At 32.6% G+C, this 23,214-nt stretch overlaps 1 protein-coding gene across 1 annotated transcript in view; it reads right to left on the bottom strand.

The window, feature by feature from the left end:
• Supt3h (SPT3 homolog, SAGA and STAGA complex component) overlaps positions 1-23,214 on the bottom strand; it is a 458,422-nt gene that overhangs the window by 220,589 nt on the left and 214,619 nt on the right. Inside the window, exon 3 of the mRNA XM_026394451.2 lies at positions 13,000-13,084. Within this exon, the coding sequence (XP_026250236.1) occupies positions 13,000-13,084 (85 nt within the window). The remainder of the gene's footprint in view (positions 1-12,999; positions 13,085-23,214) is intronic.

Below are 23,214 nucleotides of genomic sequence, written 5' to 3'. Positions count from 1 at the left end.
TAATAAAGACTGTTCTTTTTTCAATGACAATTAAGTTCTAGTCCAGTCACAATTATAAAATGAAAAGGTATAAAGTATGTGGAAAAGCTTCCAAAGTCCCTGTGATTAAAATGCATTGACAAATTTAGACAGGTTTCATCTACAGGTATTTTCCACTTAGACATGAAGTCATGTGGGAACTGGCAGGAAAGAGACAGGGAAATTCATGTACAATAAATTATCTAAACTGCCAAATAGAGTTTTAAGTTATCTAAGAATGTTGAGAATGAAAGAATCGTATAATATTCTAAAGCAGAAAAGTGGCCCCAGAAATACATATGCCATATAAATCTTAAAACTCTCTGTGGACTGTCTTTGTCCTTGATACTTTGTTAGTCTGAATATTTTAGATTTATGAATAAAATTTTTGGCTGTCATGAATTACTCGCTTTCCCTGGCAAACACTGTGTGAATCACTGTTAGGTCATTATCATATATTATCATATATAATGCCTGTGAGACAGATAAATTGCAATAGATAAACAGAGACTCAGATTAAGGAATATGCTCAAGATTGCATAAATATCAAATTACAAAGTGAAGATACAAAATCAATGATGTTTCTTTACAATTAGGCTGATGTGGGGGCACAAACCTGTAATCCCAGCTACATAGGAACCTAGGCAGCAGGATTCCAAGTTCAAGGGCAACCTTGGGTAACTAAGTGAAAATCTGCTTCAAAATTTAAAAAGAACAAAATAAAACAAAAATTTAACAGGCTAGGAATATGCCTCAGTGATAGAGCTCTCCTGGATTCAAACCCTAGTAGAGGAAAGAGGGGATATGGTTCAGTGGTAAAGTGGGTTAAATTCCCAGTACAGGGGTGGAGGTTGGGGGGAGACATGAATAGAAAATGTAGTAACAAGTATTTACATTTAGCTTTTTGTTCATCCATACCAGAAAGGTATTATTTATCACAAAAAAAGCTCACCAAGGCAAATCTGCATTTCACTTTGGTACACGTTAAAATAAAAGTTAAAATACATATACTTTTCAAAGTTTCTTTCCAAGCATCAGAATAAAAAAAAATTTGAAAAGTTTCTGTATCATTCTAATAAATTTAAATATAAATCTACAAGTTATTTTTTTTCTTCTCTCTCACATCAGAACACAGTTTTCTTGAGCCTCCCCTTGGGTGAGGTTTCCCTTTCTTAACTTGTAACCAGCCTGTTTCTAGGCAAGTACAGCATATCCCTGAAACACTACTCTCAAGTATTCTAAAACCATTTTTTAACCCTAAGTTTTTTATCAAAGCATCAAAAACATATGGGTCTAAACCCCTAATTTCTCCTACAAACCTGTTCTTCCCCCTAATATTTCTATTTCAAGCCATGAAGCTGTCATTCTCCCAACTGCTTAGGGATCATCTCTGACTTGCTCTCTCTTATCTTATCCCTGTATAGCAAAGAAATTCTGTATATTCTAAACTCCATACTGATTTTTTTTAAAATAGGGTCTTTGCTCCTGTGTCTTTTATTCAGAACTCATCATCATCTAACTTAAAGATAGTGGCATATCTTGTCTAGACATTGCAATATCCTTCTTACTGATCTCTCCAGAAAGGGCATCTTGAGTTACTATCCTATATAAAAATGACAAGTCATGCTATCCATTTTCATCATTATGTAACTCTCTAAAACTTTTTAATAGCCCCCAGCTATCTACAGAATTACTCAGTCTGAAATTCAATGACCTTGAAAATCTGTTCCCAATTTTTTTCATCCCCTTTCCCCTGTATATATTTAGGAAACACTGCTCATATCCCAATTAGAAATCCATATGGCTTGATCAGAGGTGATTTCATATAAAACTTTAATGGCTGTATTTGGTTCCATGGCATAAAATGCAAAACTTGTACAATTTATCTGACATTTAAAAATACCCCTGACAACATCATTTAAATCCATTCTGATATCCAAAACTAACTTTAGCTATTAATGGATACTAAGTAGCTTATTATGGGAGAATAAAAACAAATAAGACAAAGAAACAATTCACTTTGATACTCAACTGTAAATAAAATAATTTATTAATTATCATTCCCTCTTCTAGAGAGAGTAGTCATTGAGTCTTCAATACTGACATGCATAAATAACTTCCTTCTTGCCTTGCATGAAACTGATTTCCTAACTAGCATAAAAGGAATAACAAATAAATTATATTAGAAATAACAACTGGATTTCAACAAATAAATAATGTTCATTCTAAGAAACTAAATTTCAGTATTTTCTCAAGAAAGACATTTGAAACTATTAGCTGTATCACTACCTGATATCTGAACTCTTTTTCTCCCTTTGGTAATGGGGATTGAACCAGAGACCCTCTATCATTAAGCTTCTTCCCAGACCCCCCCCCCCTTTTAAAAAACTTTGGACAGGACCTCACTAAGCTGCAGAGGCTGGCCTCAAACTTGTGATCATCCTGTCTCAGCCACCCAAGTAAATGGGATTACAGGCCTGTGCAACCACAACAGGCCTCATCTGATTTTTATGACGAAGCAGTGACCTTGTTTTATATTCAACATGATATAAAATACCAAAGTTACTTTTTTAATGTTAATATGCTACTTTTTCTTTTAAAGGGAAATATTACTAAAAAGTGAATATCCAATAAACACAAGGTGTCTATGGCAACCTTATGTTTGTCAATGAAATCAAATCCTTTACCAAAAAAAAAAAATGATTGAAAATAAAAGCTGAGACTTTAGTGGTGGAATAAAAATTAAGCAATGAAAAACAATATTACTCTTTTTGTTATATATAGATTAAAAATTTGGCAAGGAATACTTAGATTTTTTATTTAGGCTATTAACATCAAGTCTTATACCCTGTCTGCTGATCTTAATGAAAACTGTCTTTAGGGAGAAACTTAAAGAAGAAACTTCAGTAGAAAAAGACTCTACTAGAAATTATCTCTATGAAGTCTATGACCAATACAACAATGCAGTAGATTTCTAGAAAAGCCCACAATGTTTTAAGTATCTTTTCCAAGAATGTTTATATTTATTCTTTGTTTTTAATTACCTTTGTCTAGTGTTCTACAAATGGCCCCTACTTTCATATTTTGAAATTACTCCTTATGCTTATATATGTTGTTAGCTACTGGGGCCATGCCTTGTGTTGGAGAATGTTAATCTTTCTCTTTACAAACTTAAAGTATGATAAATATTATAGACTTTGAAATTAAATTTTTATTTTCCACAAAAAAAGAAGATTCTGCTTACCAACTTCGTGGGACCCCTTTTTTTTCACCATTAACCCTTTGCAAAATACAAATTCTATTCTGAAAGGAATACTCTTTCCACTTCAGAAAGCCAGGGAATACTGAGAATTACAAAGGACCTGAGAGACATACAGTAAACTCAGGTAAATATACATTAAAACAAAATGTTGTTTTTCAAACAAAAGACTCCCAAACTCTCTGGAGGAGAAACAATTTCAATTATCTACTGCTTAGAAGTTGTATGACACGAGCAAGTTGCTTAATCATTCTGGTCTTCAGTTTCCAAATCTATAAATGAAGACAGCATCTTCTCTGTACATATGCAGAAACAGTATATAAACTATTTTTTTAAGCTGCCATTCTGTCAAAACCAACATACAAAAAAAGGTTAAATATAATTTTATTTAAATTTCCTTAAGGATATTTCCTAAATCAAGGAATCTTTACAAAAACCATTTGTGGGTAAGAAAGTTTTGGTCTTTTAAGAAACATCTTCTATACTATATATAATGAAATTTCCAGATTAATTTTTAAAAATGTGAAATTTTATTTTTGCAAAAGCCTCTAAGTGACCTACACACTACCTTCACTTTCTAAAGACTGTCTTGAATATATCAATTTGTCTAATTGTTTCAAGTCTTTACTGGCTGCAAATATCAATCTAACATGCTATATAAAACAAAGTGAAGGTCTTTTCCACCAAAAGGTTTAGAAGGCTTTAAATATTTCAATATATGTTTTAGAATGTAGCTTATAAATTTTAAACCAAGTAGATGACCTAAAATTTTGTGTATCTGAGGGCTTTTTAAAAAAATATTTAATTTTGGTTCTACACTTTAACAACTCCTTGCTACTTCTTATCAACCTTTATTTTAGTAACTAATTGCTTTGATTCTCTGCATTCTGCTATACTGCAAAAAGGAAAAGCAGACAAACTTTTAGATTAAACACACCCTGAATAGTAAGCATGATTTTCAGAGTACTATTCTGACATTTATTACCTAACACCAAATTCATAGCTGGATTACAAGCAAAGTCAGTAAAATTTACTAATAAATAAATGCTATTTACTTAATTCTTTTCTAATTGACACACATATTTTAGTGGACCTTAATTATCTTTTCATTGAAAACTCAAAATCAGTTTCATTCTCAGTGCTTCAACTATAAATAATGCCTTTTAAATTTCATATACATACAATACAGAATTTCATAGCAACTTATGTAGCAAAATATAAATTCATGATGGATGTGATAAGTTCTTTTCATAACTTAAAGGACTAAAAATAGATATTTAAAAAATAATTGTTACATGTTATTCAACAGTAGAATATATGAAACTGAAATCCAAAAAAAATTAATGAAAGCTTCTAATTGAATTGATATAACAAATAAGATAAAGTCAAACTGAGTTAAACTTTTCTAAATTAAAAGCTATACAGAAATAACAGGTTACTTTGAAACCTGAAAAAACTGGTCTTATATGCTATAATGTTATTAATATTATTGTATTTTATAATATGTATTATCAAATAATATAAATAAAATCTTTATCAGACTGGCTCAAACACAGTAGATACTTACTAACTCCTACTTCCTTTCCTGCAAAATCACTACACCAATGGAGTAATGGCAGCATTGGAGAAAGAATATGTACAGTTATTGATAAAAGACTTTTCTGAAAATCTTGAAAAGAAACTGGAAAATAGGAATCTAAACTTCTCTTAGTTCAGCTACAGAAGAGAACAAAAAATGTAAATGAATGAGAAAAGAGCACCTGCACAACATTTTCCAAATTAAAAATCATTAGAAATAACAGAAAGAGGGACTGAGAATTCAATAAATGTTAATCCACATGGGAGATTTAACAATTACTCTGTACATTTAGTTCCCCAGATGGTATTTGTAAACTCATATATCTCCTTCATGTAAGCACCAAGTAAATACTAGTTTGCTGAGTCATATATATATGTTCTAATGTTAGTAGAAAGTCGAATGTCTGGTTAGCTAAATGACAGTTTCCATCATATGATTCATTAGGTCTCTGTGGGACCTCTACTTCCTTTATTTTATTCAATCATAAATTATATTGGTTTGTCTTGTTTTGATAACTCTTATAATTGAAGTTCTCACAGGAAATTTTATTGAAATTTTAAAACATACCCATAAAATATTACTGAGGTGGCAAAAGTGATAGCCTCAGTGAACTGGTCATGAGAATTGAACAGTACTTTATACAAGATCTGTCCATAAGGAGATTAACTGCCAAATTTAAAACCATTAGAATAATGGGGAGGGAAAAGATACTTCATGTATATATGTACATATATAATTACAGGCATATGTGTCTATTTACATGTGTATATAGATAGATGTATGTTAGTGTTTCTCAAATCTCATCCTTGGACTGTTTGGATTACAAAGATATTGAAAGTATATTTAAAATACCGACTCTTTAATTCCACCAGAAGACATTATTAAAAAAAAATCTCTTAGGAATCTAGAATTTCACATTCTGCAAAGAATTCTCACACACTTTGATAAGAAAAACTGAATCTGCATTTAAGGAGAATTTAGATTTTATAGGCACCACCATGACATAGAAGATTCATTCAACTGAAAAACTGAACAGCAATCCAATATATACCTGCTTTTTTTTTTTAACAAAAAACAGGCTAGAGGATACACCAAGAAGAGTGAAGAAATATGAGCAATAGTATTGACTTTCCATATTTTCTTTCACATTGAACTTCAGATGAAGGTATTAGGGTCCTTCCACTGGAAAAAAAGATAAATTAGCTGCAAAAGTCCTAGCTCACTGTCCCAGGGAGACACAACAGAGGATATATTGATGGAATCACTTTTGTTTCTTCTAAATAGAAAGCAACAAGAATCTAGGTGCTTTTTATTTCTTTCATAATTTGGTATTAACTTCAAAAGTCACACTCCCATTAACAGAGCCAAGTTGCAGATTATTTAAAAAAAAAGGTAAATCATACTGGTAAATAACCTTTATTACCTTTGCCTATAAAATTCTATAATGTTGTTCCTCCTCCAGCTTTTGAAGGGAAGGAAGATTTCTTATAAAATGCATTACTTTTTTCCCAAAATTAACAAATAAGTTTTCTGCAAAATTTGAAGTTAAGGACTAAGAAGGAAAAAACAGCAAAAATTTGTGGTATACTTCATAAATACTGGGTGTTTTACTCATCAAGGAAATAAGACTGGCCTGACTTGAGGGGATGGGAATGATCAGACTGTACCCAGTCTATAAGTAGAAGCAGCTATGAAGCTCAGATTTCCATTCTAAAATTAGGCCTATGTTGTCAAGCAATCCAAAGTTTCAAGAGAAGCTAGAAATCCTAAGTTTTAATGGTAAAATGCTCTGGTTTTTAAATGTTGGCAACTAAATACATATCATTTTTTAAAAATCAGTGCAAATGAAATTAAAGATGTTTCTACATCACATCCTCAAGTCAACAGTTTATAAGCTCTACGCTGATACTTCCCTCAATTCAACTCAATAAACAGACGCTGAATCCTATGAAAGACAATATTTTTTTTAATATTTATTTTTTAGTTTTAGATGGACACAATATCTTTATTTTGTTTTTATGTGGTACTGAGAATCGAACCCAGTGCCTCACGCATGCTAGGTGAGCGTGCTACCACTTGAGCCACATCCCCAGCCTGACAATATGTTTTTATATAGACATGAAGATACAAATGCATGAAGAATTTCAGGCTGACCTGATTCCTCTTCTCAAAACCCCAACTCACTTTTGCACATCAGCATTACCAGTTACCATAAAGTTTTCAAATCACTTTTTATGTATCTATATCAGAAAAAAACTTTATGCTTTTATTCATCTTTGGGTCCTAGACAGGAGCTTCATCTAGTGTCATTCAAGAAAGGCTTTCTGAATAAATAAATATAAAAATGAATAAATAAAATAAAAATACCTAATAATTTACTAAATCAGAAACCAGATGAAACAATATACAGCAAATTGAAAACTAATCGATAGCCTTATTACACTTTTGCTTTAAAAACAATTTTTAAAAGAAAACTTTAATGTACTAAGAACACCTGAGAGCCATTTACATATATAATTTGAGACTTCGTGCTAACACCTTAGTCAGATAGCGATTCCTTCATAAGAGCAAATCAACAGCAGAATATTTTGAGATATATGGCTACTGCATCTGGAAACATACCACAGCGCTGAAAACTCTGGTTTCTGAATAGTAAATCATAAAGCCTTATCCACATAGAAGAGTTTTCTTCGGTGTTTAAGTCACATCCAATCATCACCAAGTGACATCACAACATAATCTATAGCTTAAAACAACAACAATTTTTTTAAACTTATCAAGAGCCTAACCTAGCAGGTTAAATCTCAGAGAAAAAGAATAATAGGAGACTACCACAGGTATCCAAACAAGCAATTTATTTTTGAATTAAGCAGCTTAAATCTGGAATGAATTACTTCATTTTATTACAAATAAATTCCCATTTGTAATGTACTTTTTATTTTCATCAATATCTGAAAGAATAATTCTTAGATCATAGTAAAATAAACATGCTATGACCCCCCCCAAAAAAAAGGACTCTGAGAATAAAGAAAAAAAAATCAGAAACTGTACTCATTGAGCCAAATCAACTCAGGTTAAGAAAATCTATTAAAATAATATACATAGGGAATTTAGATGAAGTATGCACACTCTACATTGCCTCTTCAACTGAAGACAAAGAATATCACAGAATACATGTGATATCTTTAAATTCGGAAAGTAAACAGTAGCAAGAAGACTGCAGAATGAAGTTCCTCAAAAGACTAGGCATGAACCACCATATGACCCAGATATACCACTCTTTAGAATTTATCCTAAAGGAGTAAAGTCATCTACCACAGTATTAAATGGTACATGCATACCCACGTTTACAGTAGCACAATTCACAATAGTCAAACTATGGAACTAGGCCACGTGGACACCTAGATCAACAGATGATCATGATGAATCGGGAAAAAATGTAGTATATATGTATACATATATAGAAGAGTTGTATTCAACCATAAAGTACAATAAAACTCTATCTTTTGCAAGAAAATGGAAGGAACATCATGTTACACAAAATAAGCCAAACACAAAACAAAGGTCATTATGTTTTCTTACATATGGAAACTGAGAGAAAAGGGGATCTCATGAAAACAAAAGGGAGATCAGCAAAGCAGAGAATGGATATCAGGGAGAAGTAAAAGGGGAGGGGAAAAGGAGGTACAGTGGAATTAAACAGGCCATATGAGCATATCACAATGAAGTATGCTTGTATGTATAATTCTATTTCACCAATAATTTTTTTTAAAAAAAACACAGTAAGATGAGAAGAACACATATTTAGCATGTCGAGAGCCCTGAGTTAAATCCAAGCACACACACACACACACACACACCAAAAAAAAAAAATGTGGCTTTACAGTGTAGAAACTCAGCATCACCACCTTAAATAAGTTACCAAATCTAATATCACAAATATATCGTATCAATAACATGAACCCCTTCAATAAGTATACTAAGAAGGATCTGTCACTTCTGTGGTAACCTTACCAAAAATTCATAACCTCATTCTAATCATAAGAAAACACTGCAACAACAGAAAGATAAAAGCATTCTATAAAATAAATAACCAGTAGTTTGCAAAAATACTAAAGATATGAAAAAAATGGAATACTAATAAACTATCATAGGAAGTCATAAAGACATAATATGTAAATGTACCATGGTATCCTGGATTGGGTCATAGAACATAAAACGGGACATAGAACAGAGGGAAAATGAATGAAATTCAAGTAATATGGATAGATAGTATTATAATTAAGTTATATCCTGGTTTCATCATCATATTATAATCAGAAAAGATGCTAACATTAAAGAAAACTGAAGGATATCTGGGCATTCTTAGTACAAATTATAAAATTTTTTATAACAAAATTCAAAATAAAAAATATTATAATAATTCTAAAAGAAAAAAAGTATAGTGATAAAATGACAGAAACTAGATCACTGGTGGAATTTTTTGGATTTTCTAAATACAGAATCATGTCATCAGCAAATAGTAATCGCTGGAGTTCTTCATTTTCTATTCATATCCTTTTAATTTCTATTGTCTGTCTGATTGCTCTGGCTAGAGTTTAAAGGGAAATGTTAAATAAAAATGGTAAAAGAGAGCATCCTTATCTAGTTCCAGTTCTTAGAGCAATTTTTCTCCATTTAGAATGATGCTGGCCTTGGGTTTAGCATAGATAGCTTTTACTGTGTTGAGGCATGTTCCTACTATCTCTAGTTTTTCTAGTGTTTTAACATGAAAGGGGTACTGTATTTTGTCAAATGCTTTTTCTGCATCTATTGAGATGATCATAAGATTCTTTAAGTCTATTGATGTGATGAATTACATTTATTGATTTCCAGATATTGAGCCAATCTTGCAACCCTGGGATGAGTCCCATCGATCAGGGTGCACTATCTTTTTAATATGTTTTTGGTATGCAATTTGCCAGAATTTTATTGAGAATTTCTGCATCTATATTCATCAGGGATATTGGTCTCAAGTTTCCTTTCCTTGGAGTGTCTTTGTTTGGTTTTGTTATCCAGGTGATATACTAGCTTCATAAAATAACTTTGGAAGGGCTCCCTCCTTTTCTGTTTCATGGAATAATTTGGGAAATACTGGTGCTAATTCTTCTTTGAAGGTCTTGTAAAACTCGGCTGAGAATCCATCAGACTTTTCTGTGCTGGTATGCATGTGATGGTTTCTTCTGTTTCATTGCTTAAAATTGATCTGTTTAATTTGTATATGTCCTCTTCATTCAGTTTCGGTAGTTCATTCGTCTCTAGAAATTTGTCGATGCCTTTGAGATTTTCTATTTTATTGGAGTATAAATTTTCAAAATAGATTGTAATTATTTTCTGTATTTTAAAAGTGTCTATCATGATATTTCCTTTTTCATCACAAATTTTAGTAATTTGAGTTTTCTCTCTCCTCTTTGTTAGTGTGCTAAAGGATTATCAATATTATTTATTTTTTTAAAGAACAAACTTTTTGTTTTGTCAATTTTTGAATTTTTTCTTTTGTTTCAATTTCATTGATTTCAGCTCTTTTTAAAATTATTTCTTATCTTCTACTGCTATTGGCATTGATTTCTTCCTTTTCTAGGGCTAAGAGATATAACGTTAGGTCATTTATTTATTCACTGACTTTCTATTCTTTTATTGAATGAGCTCAATGCAATGAATTTTCCTCTCAGCACTGCCTTCAGAGTGTCCTAGAGATTTTGTTATGTTGTATCATTGTTCTCATTTACCTGTATAAGTATTTTTTTCTATATTTAGAAGATCCAAAAAATTCCACCAGAAAACTACTAGAGCTAAACTTATATCCTGCTACTTCATGTAGCAGGATATAAAATTAACACCCATAACCAAATGTGTTCCTATATATCAGTGATGAATATACTTAAAGAGAAATTAGGAAAACTACCCCATTCACAATAGCCTCAAAAAAAATAAAATAAAATACTTGGGAATCAACCTAACCAAAGAAGTGAAAGACCTCTACAATGAAAAATACAAAACACTAAAGAAAGAAATTGAAGACGACCTTAGAAGATGCAAAGATCTCCCTTGGTCTTGGATAGGCAGAATTAACATTGTCAAAATGCCATTCTACCAAAAGCATGATACAGATTTAATGCAATTTCTATTCAAATCCAAATGACATTCTTCATAGAAATAGAAAAGGCAATCATGAAATTCATGATTTCATGTTATTCAAAAATAACAGACCCAGAATAGCCAGAGCAATTCTCACCAAGAAGAGTGAAGCAGGAGGCACAATATCAGACCTTAAATTATACTATAGAACCATAGTCACAAAAACAGCATGGTACTAGCACCAAAGAGATACACAGAACAATGGTATAGAAAGAATAGAAGACACAGAGACAAACCTACATCAACACAGTTATCTCATGGTAGTGCCAAAACATGCACTGGAGAAAAAATAGCATCTTCAACAAATGGTGCTGGTAAAACTAGAAATCAATATGTAGCAAAATGAAATTAAATCCCTGTCTCTCACCCTGCCCAAAAATCAAATCAAAGTGGATCAAGAACTTAGGAACCAAAACATAAACCATGCACCTACGAAAAGAAAAAGTAGGCCCAAATTTCCACCATGTCAGCTTAGGAACCAAATTCCTCAACAAGAGTCCAAAAGCATAAGAAGTAAAGTCAAGAATCAATAAATGGGATGGAATCAAATTTAAAAACTTCTTCATAGTTGGAAACAATCAATAACATGAAGACAGAGACTATAGAATGGGAAAAAATCTTTATCACACATACGAGAATTAATCTCCAGGATATATACAGAACTCAAAAAAATTAAAACCAAACAACAACAACCCCCCCCAAAAAAGAAAATTCATCAATTAATAGACAAAGGACTAAATACATACTTCCCAGAAGAAGAAATACAATTGGTCAACAACCATATGAAAAAATATTCATCATCTGTAACAATTAGAGAAATGCAAATCAGAAATACACTTAACTTTGTCTCATCCAGTCAGAATGGCAAATACCAAGAATACAAACAACAGTAAATGTTGACAAGGATGTAGGGTAAAAGGGTACATTTATACATTGCTGGTGGTACTACAAATTGGTGCAACCATTATGGAAAGTGGTACAGTGATTCCTCAGAAAACTTGGAATGAACCACCATTTGACCTAGTTATATTTCTTCAGTTTATACCCAAAGGACTTAAAATTAGCATACTACAGTGATGTAGCCACATCAATGTTTACAGAAGCTCAATTTACAATGGCTAAACTATGGTACCAAACTAGGTGCCTTCAACAGATGAATGCATAAAAAAATTGTGGAATATATACAATGGACTAATACCAGTCTTAAAGAAGAATGACATTATGGCATTTGCCAGTAAATGGATGGAATTAGAGAATATTATGCTAATTGAAATAAATCAATCCCAAAGAATAAAAGGCTGAATGTTTTCTCTGATATGAGGATGCTAATTCACAACTGTGGGGGGGTGGGGAGGGGTACAATATAGGTACTTAGGATTAGAAGGGGGAACTAATGAAGAGGAGGGGTCATGGGGGGAAAATGATAGTAGAATGAAATGGACATTATTACCCTGTATGCATATATGATTACCAGACCTGTATAATTCTACATCATGTACAACAAGAAAAATAAGTTATACTCCATTTATGTATGATGTGTCAAAATGTGTCGTGTAGAACTAATCAGAATAAAAAACATTTAAAAAGAAGCCCATTCAATAACTATTCCTAGAAATTTAAAGGAAAAAAAGTAGATCATTGGGTGCTAAGTACCTGAAGTTGGAATGAAAAACCTAACTGCACAGGGAAACAAGGGATTGTTTTTAGGTGGTGAAAAATTTCTGTATTATGATTGTTCTGATAGTTAATGACAATAACACATAGTCAAAACTCATCAAATTATACACTTAAACAAGTAAATACAATAAAATTATATCTCAATAAAAATGTGAAAAAATTACTGATTTAAAAAGAAAAAAATTTTAAACTTTTTATTTGAGTTGCAATCCCAACATAAGCAGCATTTAGAGAAGACATACCAAATAGATTATAAGTGCATACCAAATAAAGTTATATATGCTCTTACCAGATTAATTAACTGAGTGTGCACCACATCTTCTACCAAAACTGCTGTTTCATAAAGAGGCCTCCTAGCATCACCTAAAGAAAACCTGCAAAATAAAAAGAAATATAAACATACTAATACTAAGAATAGTAAATGAAGAATGGCAAAAAGTGAATTATATGTGTATTTTAAGAATCAGTTAAATAAAGAGAATACAAATTCTTGCTGCAAATGATCTAAGGATACAAAAGTTTTTATTGAGAAAGTTAATGTTTCTTACACAAAGTGTCATTTCCAAGGAAGAGTGCAATATTATCTACACTATTTCTTGATTTGTATAGTATGTTAAAATGGCTTTTACTGTGTCAAAATGCAAGCTAAAAAACAACTACTTCAGAAAAGAGACAACCAAAAGTTATTTCACATCCAAATCATCAATAGCCAAGTAAAATAGCCACATAAAAAGTTATTAAAACATGTGATATAAGAAAAACTGAAAATTGCTATGAAAATGACATCAATAATGGTTTACAATTACAAACAGGATTACAAATTGGTCTTAAAAGACTTCTTACTTTCATACAGTAGACAAGATGTGCAGAGACTGCCTCCAGGTAAAAATCATTTCAAATGCAAAATCATGAATTAAAATCTTTGATTCAAAGCATGTCTTAAGTAGCAGTAGAAAAGACAAAACAGAAGTCAGGTAAGATGTCAAAGTATAGTTCCAAAGAATAAGTACTCTAAACCCAAATTGAATAAGACTCCTTTGACAGCAAATCACAGCCTGAATTGAACTAGCATGGTATTCAATATATAGAAAAGAAAGGAGTCCCAGGATTTCCAAGTAAGGTAAGAGGTATAGTTAGCAAATCTACTATAAAGTTGAAAAGATAACAGTCAGTTATGGTAAGTAACATTTTTAGTGAAAAATGAACTAGGCAACCATCCATTTTAATGATGTACTTAAACTGAAGCAGGGCACAGTGGCAAGAGCCTATAATCCCATCAACCCAAGTGGATTAGAAAGGAGAATAATAACTTCAAGGCCGGCCTCAGGAATTCAGTGAGATCCTGTCTCAAAAAAAAAAAAAAAAAAAAAAAGACCAGAGATGCAGCTAAATGGTAAAGGGGGTCCTGGGTTCAATTCCGCTCACAAAACAAAATGTACTTTACCTATAGAGGCTCTGCATTGAAGAAATACAAATCTTCCCTAAGAATTGTTAACCATAAATTCAACTTTCATAATATCAGAATACTTGATACCCATATAGACTAATAAAGCAAAAACAAAATTAGTTTAAAGTGATTTTATTGATAGCACTCATAGATACCTAGCAGTATTCCTTGAAGAACACATTTAAACAAACACCTGAAAGCATTCCCATTGAGGACATATCAAGGATCATTACTTCAAACTTATGATTTACAACATATACTAGGAAATAAATCATCATAAATGAAAGTGAGCAGAAGCAACAAATGGCAGAATCAGACCCATAAAGCTAAACATGCCTGAAAAATTAAATAATAAATTAACTATATAACTCATGTTTAAAACATGAAAAGAACACATAGGAACAAATACAACACATTGGTTAGTTATATTTTTAAAAACACCAAGGAGAAATATAAATAAAAAATATGATAATAGCATTTTAAAAATTAATGGGAGAGGGGCTTGGGGCTATGGCTCAGTGGCAGAGGATTTGCCTAGCATGTGTGAGGCACTAAGTTCGATTCTCAGAACCACATAAAAATTAATAAAAAAAATAAAGATATTGTATCCAGTTACATCACAATACCAGAACTTAAATATACTACACAGCTATGATTACAAAAACAGCATGGTATCGGCACAAAAACAAACTTGTAGACAAATGGTAAAGAATAGAAGACACAGAGAAAAACCCACATAAATAGAGTTACATCAGACTAGACAAAGGTGCCAAAAATATTCACTGGAGAAAAGATAGTTTAATCATCCTTTTTAAAAATAGGCTGGATGTGAAGAAATTGAAAATCTTCCACATTGCTGATGTGATATAAAATTGTGTGGCAGCTCTGGGAAAAAAGTAAGGGGAAACTTAAAAATATTAAACACAGAAATTGTATAACCCAGCAACTCCAGTCCTTTGTAACACAGGAAAACAGAACGGAGTTTCAAAAGCTACTTGCACAATAGTATTCATATTATTCACAACAGCAAAGATGTGGAAACAACTGAAGTGTCCATATATGTATGAATGGATGAACAAAACCTAGTACATATATTTCCTGGAAAATTATTCAGCCGTGAAAACAAAGATCTGGAACATAATGATGCATAAGTCAAACTTGAAAATACTATGTTAAGTGAAAAAAATCAGATGCAAAAGGGCACATATTGGATAATCTTTTTTATATAAGATATATAGAATGGGAAAATTCATAGAGACAGAAAATAAAATGGAGGAAAGCAGAGAAATGAAGAGTTATTGCTTAATGAGAACAGAATTTCTGGTTTAGGATGACGAAAATTTCTGGCAAAGGACAGTGGAGATAGCTGCATGATACTGTGAATACATGTGATGTTATTAACTGTTTACTTAGAGTTAAATGGTAAATTTTATGTCATGTATATTTTATTACAATGTTTAAAGGATAAGAACTTAATGAATTTAAGAGCAGAGTTCATGAAGCTAAAATAATTGTGTTCTCTTGGACTTTGCAGACTTTAGAACTATAAGCAAATAAATTTTCTATTGCTTGAAAAAAAATGTGTTCAACAACATATCTGAAAAAATCAACCATAACAAACCATGGATAATAAGAGACTATCATGACCAAAGCTCTGCCAAAAATTTGGATACTGTAGTGAAAGGGATAAATTTCTAGGAAATATAAATAACCAAAACCAAACCAACAAGGAAGAAACAGAATACTTGATTAGTCCTATAAATTTAAAGAAAGTCTATCAGTAAATAAAATAAACATTTCCTCGCTTGTTATGTTTTACCCAATTTGCAAAACTAGGTCATTCTAACTTTACACAACTCTTTCAGAGAATGGAAACACTATCAAACTCACTTTTTGAGGCTAGTGTACCCTTGGTATCAAAATCAGAAAAAGAGCGGGCTGGGGATATAGCTCAGTTGGCAAAGTGCTTGCCTTGCATGCACAAGGCCCTGGGTTTAATCCCCAGCACCACACATAAAAAAAAAAAAAAAAAATCAGAAAAAAGATTATAAAAAAGGAAGATTATAATTTCAGTCATCTACATAAATTTAAAAATAGTAAACTGAATATTGTAACGTATTAAAACGAAAAGGATAATATATGACCAAGTAAATATTATCCTAGTGATGATTAATTTTATGTGTCAAACTGACTAGGTCACAGGATGCCCAGATGTTTGGTTAAATGTTATTCTCAGTTTTATTTATTTGTTTGTTAGTTTTATTTAGTTATACATGATAGTAGAATGCATTTATGCACTTTGATATAGCACGCATAGATGGGATATAATTTCTTATTTTTCTGAGTGTACAGGATGCAGAATCATATTGGTCAGGCCATCACATATACACATATAGTAATAATGTCTGCTTAATTCTACTATCTTTCCTATCCAAATATCACCTCCCCTCCCCTCCCATTACTTCCCTCTACCTAATCTAAGGTAACTCTATTCTTTCCTGACCCCACCCTCCCCAGGCCTTACTGTGCATTAGCATTTGCATATTAGAGAGAACATTTGGCCTTTGGTTTTGTGGGATTGGCTTATTTCGCTTAGTGTGATATTCTCCAACTCCAACCATTTACTGGCAAATTTCATATTTTTACTCTTCTTTAAAGTTGAGTAATATTCCATTGAAAATATTCACATTTTCTTTATCCATTCATCTACTGCGGGACACCTAGGTTAGTTCCATAGTTTAGCTATTGTGAATTGAGATTCTATAAACATTGATGTGGCTGAATCACTATAGTATGCTGATTTTTAAGTCCTTTGGATATAAACCAAGGAGTGGGATACTGAGTCTTATGGTGGTTCCATTCCTGATTTTCAGAGAAATCTCCATACTGCTTTCCATAGTGGTTGCACCACTTCGCAGTCCCACCAGCAATGTATGAGTATACCTTTTTCACCACATCCTTGCCAACATTTATTGTTGCCTGTATTCTTGATGATTGCCATTCTGACAGGATTTAGATGAAATATTAGAGTAGTTTTGATTTGCATTTCTGTAATTGCTAGAGATGTTGAACACTTTTTCATATATTTATTGATCAGTTGTGTTTCTTCGTCTGTGAAGTGTCTGTTCAGTTCCTTAGCCCATTTATTGATTGGGTTATTCATTTTTTTGGTGTTAAGTTTTTTGAGTTTGCTATATATCCTAGAGATTAATGCTTTATCAGAGGTGTAGCCTCTCTCCTCAAGTTATTATTTCCTTTGATGAGAGGAAGCTTTTTATTTATTTATTTATTTTAATGTTGGTTGTTCAAAACATTACATAGTTCTTGATATATCATATTTCACATTTTGATTCAAGCGGGTTATGAACTCCCATTTTACCCCGTATACAGCTTGAAGAATCACATCAGTTACAGAGAGGAAGCTTTTTAATTTGAATCCATCCCATTTATTGATTCTTGATTTTACTTCTCGCACTTTAGGAGTCCCTGTTAAGAAAGTCAGATCCTAGGCTGACGTGGTGAAATGGGGGCCTATTTTTTCTTCTATTAGGCACAGGGTCTCTAGTATTTGATTCACTTTGAGTTAATTTTTGTGTAGGGTGAGAGATAGGGGTTTAATTTCATTTTCTACATATGGATTTCCAGTTTTGCCAGCACCATTTGTTGAATAGACTATTGTTTATCCAGTGAATGTTTTTGGCACCTTTGTCTAGTATGACATAACCATATTTTTGTGGGTTTGTCTCTGTGTACTTTATTTTATACCATTGATCTTCAAGTCCATTTTGGTGCCAATAGCATGCTGTTTTTGTTACTACAGCTCTGTAGTATAGGTCTGGTATTGTGATGTATCCTGCTTCGCTTTTCTTGCTAAAGATTGCTTTAGCTATTCTGGTACTCTTATTTTTCCAAATAAATTTCATGGTTGCTTTTTCTATTTCTATGAAGAATGTCATTGGGATTTTAATATGAATTGCATTAAATCTGTATAATAATGCTTTTGGTAGTATGGCAATTTTGACAGTATTAATTTTGCCTATCCAGGAGCATGGGAGGTCTTTCCATCTTCTGAGGTTTTCTTCAATTTCTTTCTTTAGTGTTCTATAGTTTTCACAGTAGAGTTCCTTCACCTCTTTTGTTAGATTGATTCACAGGTATTTTACTTTTTTGAAGCTATTGTAAATGGAAGAGTTCTCCTAATTTTTCTTTCAGTGGATTGATCACTGATGTATAGGAATGCATTGCATTTATGGGTATTGATTTTTATATTCTGCTATTTTGCTGAACTCATTTATCGGTTCTAGAAGTTTTCTGGTGGAGTTTTTTGGTTCTTCTAGTATAGAATCATGTCATCAGCAAACAGTTGATAATAATTTGAGTTCTTCTTTACCTATTTGTATCCCTTTAATTTCTTTCTTTTGTCTAATTACTCTGGCCAGAGTTTCAAGAATCACGTTGAATAGAAGTGGTGAAAGAGGACATCCTTGCCTTGTTCAAGTTTTTAGTGGGAATGCTTTTAATTTTTCTCCATTTAGAATGATTGGATTTAGCATATAAAGCTTTTACAATGGTGAGGTTGTGTTCCTATCCCTAGTTTTTCTGGTGTTTTGAACATGTACTGTATTTTGTCAAATGCTTTTTCCTGCATCTTTTGAGAAAATGCCATCAAAATCATGACAAGCAAGAAAAGCCTAGGACTAGATGGTTAAATGTTATTTTACATATATTTGTGAGAGTGTTTCTTAATAGGACTAGAATTCAAATCTGTGGACTATTTCAACCAAAGTGCTCTTCCCTTTGAGAACTGGCCTCGCCGAATCTACTGAAGACCTGAATAAAACAAAAGAATGACTAAATGAAAATTCACTCTGTCTTCCTAATTTTCTCCAAGCAGGGATACTGGTTTTGTCTTGAGATTCGGGCTTGAAATAAAATTGGAACTTACATGTTCAACTGTGCTGCTTTTCAGGTCTTTGTAATAGGACTTGAACGACATACCACAGGCTCTTTTGAGTTGCCAGTGTGCTGACAGCAAATCTTGGGACTTTTCACCTAAGAGATTCGGATGAAGGATACCTTAAAATAAGCGGGGTGTGTGTGTGTGTGTGTGTGTGTGTGTGTGTGTGTGTTGGGGGGTGCCTCGGTTCTCTGGAGAAACCTAATAGGAGAGCAGGAACTTAACATTAAATATATCTATTAATATAACTACACTCTTTAAAATGCGAAAAAGAGGCCAGTTGTGGTGGCACATGAGTGTAATCCCAGTGACTCCGGAGGATAAGCCAGGAAAATTTTGAGATCTCAGCAATTTAGCAAGACTCTATCTCAAAACATCAAAAGGGCCGGGGATGGGCTGGAGTTGCAGCTCAGAGGTACAGCGCTTACCTAGCACATGTGAGGCCCTGGGTTCGATGCCCAGCACCACATAAAAATAAGTAAATAAAATAAAGGCATTGTGTCCAACTACAATTAAAAAAATAAAATATTTTGAAAAGGAGGGGTGTGGATCAAACAACATAAAGCAAAACACAACAAGAAAAGAATAAAGATAAAAACTATTATGATCATCTCAATAGGTGTAAGAAAATCACTGAACAAAATTTAGTAACCATGGGCTATGGTTATAGCCCAGTGGTAACAGCACTTACTTAATACATGTGAGGCACTGGGTTTGATTCTCACCACCGCATATAAATAAATAAAGTATTTTGACTAAAGGTCCATTGACAACTAAAATTATATATATATTTCTATGAGAGACCAAAAAGTCAAAAATACTTTAAATTTTAAGTAGTGTATTTATCAAAATACACTAATTTCCTCCCATTATTAAATATCACAAAGTACAACATTCTCAGCAACTAGAAAGGCCACATGGGAGGATCACAAGTGTGAGGCCAGCTTGGGCAACATAGCAAGATCCTGTCTCAAAACCAAAAAAAGAGTAGGGGGCGGGGGCTGGTGGGTATCTCTGTGGTAGAGCATACCTGAGTTCAATACCCAGTAGAGCAAGAAAACAAAACAACAACAACAACAAAGAAGTACAAAGCTACACAAATTCAATTCATACCTCCAATAAATAACAAAATATACAATTGTCAAATTTTAAAGTTATCTCATAAGGGCTTGACAAAACATTAAGTTTGTAGAAAAGTTAAGACTTTTTTACCAATTTTTTATTAGTACACATGAGCTATCTAAATATCACATATCTAAATCTAAAATCAGATATATGACTTATTGAGTATATTAATTTTCAAGACTTGGTACTTCAGCTTTTCTCTATTTTTCTCACATTACTTTTACCACATCCCCACTTTCTACCCTCCTATACACAGACAAAACAAAATATTATTTGGCTAGTTTGGAAGAAATAAAAATGAAAAATCACTGTACATAGGCCAAGATACTTCCTTTTAACTCTGCAACATAAGTAGTATTTGTAAGCCAGTTAAAGAGAAAATCCAAATAATATAATATTTGTAAGCCACTGACAGGTAAGTAATTGATACTCATAGGACTCTTTCTTTAACCGTTAGTCCCTTTGAAGACAGGCCTCACTAGTCACTGACATGTATTCCCTATGAACAGAATCTAATATCATTTCTTTCACATGTATTGCCAAATGCCTATAACAATACCCATACTGTCGGACCATATTGGGCCCTTATTTGTCATCCTTAATTAGTTATTTCTGCCAACATGCTTCCCAAATATGGCACTAGTCTTTAAATTTCTATTTTGTTTTTGTTTTATTGTTTTTAATTTTTTTTTGGGGGGGGGGGGCAGGGTACCAGGCATTGAATACATGGGCACTTAACCACTGAACCTCTGAGCAAACTTTCCTGAAAAGCCTGCCCCTCCTTGGTTTCCTGCACTAGTTTTACCACTGTAACAAACAACATTCCATTTTAGGAAGGACTGTGACTCTGGTAGTCATAATTACAATTAGTAGTCCAAAATAATTCTATTTAATAAAGGGATTAGTAAAGCCACTTCTGCTCTCACCCAAACAAGACTGATTTTATTCAATCCCAGAATCAATGGTTTCAATGGGCACTAAGGTAGTTAGCCCTAAAATACATAATTGAAGTGTGAAATAAGATCCTTCTTATAGTGAAGCTCCACTACAGGAATATGTATACTAAACAAAACCATGGAAGATTGTTTCAAAAAGCCTACAGAATTTATGATCAACTCTTTCAATATTTTTGTGTTATGCATATGTCCAATACAGTCTAAAATTGTGAGAGATTCTTTAAACATTTAATAAGAAAAAAAATCTGTGAATAGAAAGTGGCCAGTAAAATGAAAAAAAAATACCTTCTATAGGGACATTTCTAAAACACATTAAACCACTTTTTACAAATAAACAGTAAATATGTACATAGTCATTGTGTTCTCAACAAAAAAATAAATCAGTAGGATCTCATACCACTTTTTCAAAAGAGGTTGTTTTTTTTTTTTTTTTTTTTTTTTTTTTTTTAAGGTGCAGATGGACACAACACAATACCTTTATTTTTTATGTGGTGCTGAGGATTGAACCCTGGTCCCACCAGTGCGAGGCGAGCACTCTACTGCTAAGCCCTCAAAAGCCCTCAAGAGTTTTTTTTTTTTTTAAAGATTTAAAAAGAAAGGAACAAGACATGTACATCTTACTTTGTATTGAGCAGCTATTTGTAATCCTTAGTTATTTCTGCCAAGATGCTTCCTAAATATGGCATTAGTCTTTTAATTTCTATTTTTGATTTTTGGCAAGGGTCGGGGTGTAGGGTATCAGACATTGAATCCAGGAACATTTAACCACTGAGTTACATCCCCAGCCCTTTTTCACCTTTTATTTTAAGATAGGGTCTTGGTGCGCTGCTTGGGACCTAAGTTGCTGAGACTGGCCTCAAACTTGTATCCTCTGCCTTAGCCTCCCAAGCTGCTAGGATTACAAGAGTGTGCCGCCATGCCTGGCTCTCTAAATTCTAAAGTATCGTTTCCCTTGCCAAAATCTATTTCTAATTTCTAGATCCTGTGTAAATGTAAGTATCTGATGATGGGTCCCTGCTATGAAAGGCAGTCAACTCCAAACTCCTTTAATGGCATAAACTAACAGAGACAAAAAATACTTTAAGCAAACATATGCATTATGTATATATTGACTTCAGTTATACAAATGTCCATGATTTTGGTATAAAAGCATAACATGAAACAAAAATATCAAAGGAGATAAATTTTTAAAAAGGAACATTTTTTAAGTAAGCATTTTGTTTATAGATGTGAGAAAATCATTTTGCTACTCTCCCTGAAATATGTAATATATAGAGTTACTACCATGACTAACCTTTTGCAATTTGCCTGGGAATGAAGAGTTTTCCAAAATATTCTCTACCAAAGAGATCAACCTAATTAATACTAAAAGGTCAGGAGGAGAGGGGAAAAGTCTACAATTTATTGTTGGTGTTTTATGTGGAAATAATTTCCAAGACATAATCCATTTTTATAAAAGACTGGGCATACTATCGTAGAATGTTACCTCTTTTTTTGTACTCGTCATATTTAATAGATAAGTTTAGTTTTGAATCTAAAACAACTAGTCTTCAAATACTTAAGCCCTGATAAAGAACAGAAGAAAAGTACATATTAAATTCTAATTTAAAAGAAGTTTTAATTAAAGAACTTCTAAAACAGAAGCAAAGTGGCTAAGTCTATTAATAATCTGTGCTATTTACTAAGAACAGAAGGCCCACAGCAGATCTGTTACTGAAGTATCCAGGAACCAAATATAAAACAAAAGACAAAGAGATATTTCTTCAACAACATGTGTGCTTCTCCTGGATGCTGAGCTACCTTCAATACTTCCACTGCCTACAAACACTAATGTGGTTAAATGATTCTGGATGCTGTGGTTAAGTAATTTCTGTGGTCTTGGGAGCTAGTTACTTTTTTTTTTTTATTAGCTCTGGTTTTCTGGATGTTTTCCTACCCCCAGGTAACTGACATTATTTTGGAATGTACACCGTATGACTACTGCTTGGTGTAAGAAGACCCTGGATGATTTTCCTCTCA

The sequence above is a fragment of the Urocitellus parryii genome, chromosome 8 (genome assembly GCF_045843805.1).
Source record: "Urocitellus parryii isolate mUroPar1 chromosome 8, mUroPar1.hap1, whole genome shotgun sequence".
In the NCBI taxonomy this organism is placed as follows: domain Eukaryota; kingdom Metazoa; phylum Chordata; class Mammalia; order Rodentia; family Sciuridae; genus Urocitellus; species Urocitellus parryii.
This window is presented reverse-complemented; position numbering and strand designations above follow the sequence as displayed.